This window comes from Macrotis lagotis, chromosome 4 (assembly GCF_037893015.1).
Source record: "Macrotis lagotis isolate mMagLag1 chromosome 4, bilby.v1.9.chrom.fasta, whole genome shotgun sequence".
NCBI lineage: Eukaryota > Metazoa > Chordata > Mammalia > Peramelemorphia > Peramelidae > Macrotis > Macrotis lagotis.
The window spans coordinates 121,760,436-121,767,801 of NC_133661.1; the positions used below are offsets into that span (position 1 = coordinate 121,760,436).

General features: G+C 36.8%; 1 protein-coding gene across 4 annotated transcripts in view; it reads left to right on the forward strand.

Annotated features, from left to right (window-relative positions):
* The window catches only part of CTXND1 (cortexin domain containing 1), a 67,942-nt gene extending 60,805 nt beyond the window's left edge, over positions 1-7,137 (forward strand). For 3 of the 4 annotated variants that reach the window (XM_074234008.1, XM_074234010.1, XM_074234009.1), the window contains one exon: positions 5,188-7,137. In XM_074234008.1, coding sequence (XP_074090109.1) covers positions 5,242-5,421 — 180 coding nt within the window. In that variant the 5' untranslated portion in view covers positions 5,188-5,241 and the 3' untranslated portion in view covers positions 5,422-7,137. The remainder of the gene's footprint in view (positions 1-5,187) is intronic. The other variant, XM_074234007.1, reaches the window with a different exon arrangement.
* Positions 7,138-7,366: the final 229 nt, after the last annotated feature.

Consider the following 7,366-nt stretch of genomic DNA (forward strand, 5'->3'; position numbering starts at 1 on the left):
AGCTATAAGGAGCTCAATAATGTGCCCTGATAACAGAACATTGTACATTGTCTTTTTAATTACTTCTGTAATTTCCTGTGATACTCAGGGGATTCACTCAGCTTAAACTTGGTTTAGTTGTGAAGAGGGCATAAGAAGACAGCACCAAAGAAATACATGGACAGTCCCCAAAGTGCATAGATTGTGCTCCCAAAAGCTATAAATAGGTTTTTGGAACTCTAATACATTTTCCAATAGAAACTATGAGACAAGGGTGGCCTTCTCAGAAAAAGTTTCAGCTTTTGAACATCTTTTCCAAAGTGTGGGGGGGGGGGTCCAAAAGAAATCTAATACTAAGGCTTTGGTTTTTTTCCCAATCAAGACAAAGGTCGGAAGAACATTCATCACCTTTTGGATGAAATTTATGTTTTTCTTCATGTAGACTAGGAAAATTTATTTTGTCTTTGTCAATTTATTTAGAATTCATATAGTACATGAACAACTTGTACAGTAGTCTATTATTCTTCCCTATCCTTTGCTAAGTTGTTAATTTGAATATATGTAAAAAATTTTACATCTATTCCTATTAAGTTCCATCTTATTATATTCTTCCCATTCATGATCCCTTTCTGGGATTCTAAATCTATAATCCAAGGTCTTAGTTGTCAGAGGCAGCAGAACTTAGGGAACAAAATCATGGATTTGGGTCAAATAGACCCAAGTATAAAATCCTACCTCTTTTATCTGATACATGAGCAGAGCATGTCACTTTTAACTCCTTAAAACCTCATTTCTTCATATATAAAATAAATAAGGTAATATATGTAAAGTGCTTCAAAAATTAAAATAACTTATAAGAGATATTATTGGTAGTGTTCCTTCTTAGATTTTTTATAGTGTGAAAATTTATTATGTTGTCAGCTAAGTCATGCTAAAAATATTATGCAGCAAGGTAAAAGGATGTATCCCTGAAAGTACCTCAGTAGAGACCTTCAAGTTGATCCCAAAGCATTAATAGCTACCCTTTAGATAGTCATTCTACTATCTCAAGACCTACTGTATCATCTAACTCAGTCTCTTCATCTTGTTTACAAAAATAGTATGTGAAATTTAGTAAAATATTTTGATGATATGTAGGTATATTTTCTATGGCATTCCCTTCACCTACCAGTCTAATTACCCTGTCATAAAAAGAAATAAAGTTAGTCTGTCATGATCTGTTCTCCATGGTGTTATATTTTGTTAGTGATTGCTATTTTCTTCCTAAATGTGCAAAACAATTCCATTAATAATACATTCTAGAATTTTGACGGGAATGAAGGTAACCTTGCTAGCCTATAGCTTATAGAATCTAATGTTTTTAAAAATCAAGACTTGCTCTAATCCAGTATTGCAAGACCTAATTTTAGCACATTGCCTGGGACATAGTAAGCACTATATAAATGTTAGACTACAAAATCTAAAAATCTGGATATTCTTTGATGTTGTAGAAGAGATTCTTGTTAGATATTAGGTTGTACCAGACAACCTCCAAGATCCTTTCCTAAGATACTATGAATCTAGATAACTGAAGCTATTCACCTTAATAGAGATCCAAAGAAATTCACTGGCTGGCCCTTTTTTATCACCATCATCATTATCATCTTCATCATTGGCAGCTAGGTATTGTGGATGATCACAGGACTTGAGTTGTTAAGATCTGATCTGAGTTCAAATGCTACCTTATACATTTTCTAGCAATATGATCCAGATTTTCATTTGCAATCTCTCATCTTCACTGAAAGAAATGGTAAATTTGGGAGGGGGTAGAGGTTTAGGTGGAAAGATGAGCTCAGTTTTGGACCTTTTCAGTTTCAGATGCAGTGGCTCAGAAGAGATAATTTAAGAGTTATCTCCATTAGTAATGAAATTGAGGAAGGGGAAAGAAAGAAGGAGGGGAGAATAGTAGAACATTAGGTGACACGAAGAAGTGGTAGAGAAAGATAGAAGCAAAGATTAAAAGTCAGAAGGAGAACCAAAATAGATTTACATTCTCTTTAAAGTCAAGGAAACAGAAATTATTCAGAAGAGAGGGATGATCTCCAGTATCAAATGATTCAAGGGGATCAAGAAGGATAAAGACTTTTATTTTATTTTATTTTTTGTTTTTTTGCAAGGCAAGTGGGGTTAAATGGCTTGCCCAAGGCCACACAGCTAGGTAATTATTAAGTGTCTGAGACCAGATTTGAACTCAGGTGCTCCTGACTCCAAGGCGGGTGCTTCATCCACTGCGCCACCTAGCCACCCCCTGGATAAAGACTTTTAAATAGGCCATTAGATTTGGAGATTTGGATTGGAGAGAAGAGAATCATAAAGTTGAGTTGGAAACCAGAGTAAAAGGAATTAAGAAAGAGTGAGCCAAGACAAGTTTTTCACTTGGCTTCCTATAGAGCAATGAAGTAGTCACAGATAAAGGATGACCCTTTTAAAAAAAGGTCATTTGCATGACTATGCAATTTAGCATGCCACTATTCCCTTTGTAAATATAGTTTGTAACTAAATGAAACCTGTAAAATTCATGCAAAATTTTTTAAAGATAGATCTAATTCTTGTTCTCTTTTTAATTTTTCTACATTCTATATTAATGGGACAACTAAGTGTGGTTATAGGCTAAATTTAATTTCTTTCAATTTAAATAAAATAGAGAGGAGTAGAGTACAATAGCTCTGGAAAATGTGGACTGATTTTTCCAAAAGCTTATATAAAGCTGGTGTTCTATGGTCCCCTCCACTTTAGAAGTGTACCCCCAAATTCTTCATTCCTCCTTACTGTACAGTCTGAATCCAAGTGTATGTCAATGCAACAGCCCTGTATGAAGCAGTGACTGATTTAAAAAAAAGAAAGAAGAAAACCAAATTGCTAGCATCATAAATGAAAAAGGTCAACTCACCATGAATGAGGAGGAAATTAAAGTATTAATTTGGAATTATTTTGCCCAACTCTATGCCAATAAATTTGACAATCTAAGTGAAATGGATGGATATTTACAAAAATATAAGTTTCCCAGGTTAAATGAAGAGGAGATTAAATACCTAAACAACCCTATCTCAGAAAAAGAAATTCAACAAGCCATCATTGAACTCCCTAAGAAAAAATCTCCAGGGCCTCATGGATTCACAAGTGAATTCTACCAAACATTTAGGGAACACTTGGTTCCAATTCTATATAAACTCTTTGGATAAATAGGGGAAGGCAGAACTCTTGCCAAGGCCACACAGCTAGGTAATTATTAAGTGTCTGAGGCTGGATTTGAACACTCAGGTAGTTCTGACTCCAGGCCCGGTGCTCTATCCACTGCACCACCAGTCACAACCAGGAAGAGTTAAAACAGAGAAAGAAAATTACAGACCTATTTCCCTGATGAATATAGATGCAAAAATCCTAAATAAAATCTTAGCAAAAGGATTACAATAAGTTATCACTAGGATAATACATTTTGACCAAGTAGGATTTATTCCAGGAATGCAGGGTTGGTTCAATGTTAGGAAAACTGTTAGTATACTCAATTATATCAACAACAAACCTATCAGAAATCATATGATCATATCAATAGATGCTGAAAAAGCTTTTGATAAAATACAGCACCCATTCCTACTATAAAACACTAGATAGTGTAGGAATAAATGGACTGTTCCTTAGAATAATAAGCAGTATCTATCTGAAACCAGCAACAAGCATTATAGTCAATGGGGAGAGGCTAGAGACATTCCCAATAAGATCAGGGTGAAACAAGGGTGCCCATTATCACCATTACTATTCAATATTGTATTAGAAATGTTACCTTCAGCAATTAGAAAAGAAAAAGAAGTTGAAGGAATTAGAATTGAGAAGGAAGAGCAAAACTCTCACTCTTTGCAGATGAAGCAGTGACTGATTCAAAGCTACATTTCAGTCCCTTTCTGTATTATGCCAAAATAAAGCAATAGGGTAGAGTTTGAGAACTGAAGAATTTGAGAATTAATTCAGGAGTGTTCACAGATTACTCCATTCCAGGATCAGACTGTTAAAAACCAACAAGCCTTTGCCCTGGTATCACTACATCTATACCTGGATATATTACCAGCACCCCAAACTAAATTATCTTTCCTTCAACATTTTTTCCTTTGTTTTGACTTTACTATTTCTTTCAGAGGCACCATCATTCAATACACTTTACGTGTTTCCATGTATGAGAGAGAACAGAAAACTCAGGAAACTCTACCTAAAGCTTCAAGATCATGATAGTCTGTCTCAGCCCCACTTTTAGACACCTTTTCCTTGACAGCCAAAAGCATTGGACTTTCTAATAAATAAATAAAATGTTGAGATAATTTTTTACAATGCCTCTATTCCCTCTCTACCTTCTCTCTCCCAAAGAGCCATTCCTTATAGTCCATACTGTTTTTTTAAAGATGAATGGGGGGGGGGGGCTAGGTGGCATAGTGGATAAAGCACCAGCCTTGGAGTCAGGAGTACCTGGGTCCAAATCCGGTCTCAGACATTTAGTAATTACCTAGCTGTGTGGCCTTGGGTAAGCCACTTAACCCCATTTGCCTTGAAAAATTAAAAAAAAAAGATGAATGAGGGGCAGCTAGATGGTACAGTGGATAAAGCACCAACCCTGGAGTCAGAATTACCTGAGTTCAAATCTGGCCTCAGACACTTAATCATTACCTAGCTGTGTGGCCTTGGGCAAGCCACTTAACCCCATTGCTTTGCAAAAATAAATAAATAAGATTAATTGAAAAAATCATCAAAGTTAATAAATAAAAAATAGTTTGACATTAAATTCACTGTATCAAGAAATTTTTGCCCTTTGAATGAGGAGGAAAGTGTCAATATGCTGTATATATTTTCTAATATTTGACTCAATGATACCATTCATAGCTGGTGTTCCCAGTCCTACAAATTGGGCCAACATTAAGAGTATTTACTTATATTGCTGGATGGGTAAAATTTAATCTTGTCTTTCTACAATATTTAGAGTGAATATGAGCTTCCCTATGTAGGAAACAAAGTCAATTTCTTTCACCTCAATTTCCAAGAATAAGGTGACCATTGCACCTTGAATAGTTGAAAATGTTTCCCAAAGTTGGAACTAGTTAAGAGCCAATTTCTGTTCAGTAATTAGTGTCTTTCCCCTCAGCTAGAGAAAGCATTATCTAACATTTGGGAATTTTTTTTTTGTAGGAATAGAAGGATGGTTCCAGTCAGAATAAAACCAGATGAGGAGACAACCTCACAATGGAAGAACCAACACCAATGCCTGTGCAAGTCGATGTGGACAAAGGATTGACTTTGGCCTGTTTTGTCTTTCTTTGCCTCTTCCTCATTTTAATGATTATTCGCTGTGCCAAAGTCATTGTGGATCCCTATAGTGCCATCCCCACATCTACCTGGGAAGAGCAGCATCTGGATGACTGAAAGAACCTAGCCTCCAAGGAGGCTGGATGAAAATCACTATTCTGGGGTCTTAGATCAAAGGTCTCCTCTTTCCAAAAAAGCAATGGGCGAGTTCCAGCTCTTTTTAAACCCTTGCCAAGTGTAGCTCCTTGAGCGCACAAGATAATGCAAACCTTTGCAAGTAGCAGCTTACAAGATGGCAAGTCATGTATTAAACCAAGTTCGGAAGCAAGAATGGTTACTTTAAAAAAACGTTCACTTTCTTTGTACTTCTTGGCAAGGGGGAAGCTTAAAAGAGCATTGATGGGGCCTGGTAAATGCTTTGTACTTGTTTGCAACCCTGTATTAAGAGATCATACAAATCCTTTTGCAGGTAGTCCTAACAATAACTCTGGCTATTGTTATGTAGAGATAATTTTTCTCTCAAAGTTGGAGTATAGGGTAATACTTTGGAGGTTGCATTGTATCTTTTAGGTTCTGACTGGTTAGCATTTCTATTGGAAACCTGCTTCTCTTTCTCAGAGTTTTGGGGGTGAGGACACAATCCCTCTGTGAAAATAGACAGGAAGTATCACAATTGAATGATAATCAAGGGATGTGGGCTTTTTTCAGACAGTAACTTTACACCTTTTGAGGGAGCATAACCTAAATAATAAATACTAAATACTAAATGAAGTATGAATCCAAGAGACCAGGACAACCATCTTAGCTCTGTCATTGATTCACTCTGTGAGCTTGGGCAAGTCACTACAGTTTCTGGTGCCTCAGTTTCCTCATCTGTAAAATGGGGACAATAAATTTTGTCCTTTCTAACCTCATAAGAATGTGAGGATAAAATTAAATTATAAGTGTGAAAAATGCTTTAGAATTAACGACAATACAATGCCATTGGTAATTGCTGTGCTCAGGTCCCCCACCCACCAGAATAGACTCTTAACTACTTTCTCTAACTGTACCCATATAGGGATGGCAAGGAGCCTGGGTTGATTGGAAGACAAGTGTTTAACAGGAACTTCCCCTTTCCCAAGTAACAAGTGCAATGAGCCTTCTTCTATTACCTGGATGACACAGTTTTAAAAAGCTTGACTACTACTCCCATATTTAAACTTGGAAAGGACCTCAGAAGTTTTCAAATTCAAGCTTCTCATTTTACAGATGAGGAAACTGAGGCACGGAGATTAAGTGATTTGCTCACCTTCACCCAGTCAAATTCTGATCCCAGACTATTTCAAAGAGATAACCTGTGATTCATTGGGTATAATCACAGCCAAATTCTAGTCACTAGACATATTAGAGTGGAGATAGCTGTCATTCTAATGATCCACGGTATTAACATAATTCATTCTATTTTGGAGCAAGACAAAAAAAATACAACTATTCTGAGCATCCTTTGTTTTAACTGGGAAGATTCACAGATTTAATCCTTTAGTGATCTAGGGTCCCTTAATCACTGATCACCACACCTTTAGAGATCTTTTGAAGCAGGAGATCATAACATCATAGGCTCATAGCTTCTCACCTGCTTGAAAAGGTGCATTCTAATCTTTCTAGCTTTTACAAGCCAATCTGTGGATCTGGGTTCAAGGGGGAAGCAGCCTCCCAAAGCATCATCATCACCACTTAGAGACAGCTGCCAATAGCTGCCCAGGTACACAGCTGTGTACAAAGTGGTTCTAGGGCACACATCTGATCATTCACCTGCTCATATGGGAAGCACAAACAAAATGAAGGCAGTTGACCATGCTGCAAAATTCCCAAGGTATGTTCCAGATCTAAAACTCCATGTAAGGATGGAGAAGGTCCTTGGGAGGGGAGATGGGGGAGGGAGGAAGCTTCTATTTAATCAATGCAGCAGCCTTCAAGTTTGCAGTCTACCTCGGAAAAATAAAGCAACATTTTTGTTCATTTGTTTTGTAAATAAATATCTTTTCATGATTAGAGGAAAGAAGAGAGCAGAGAAGAGGAG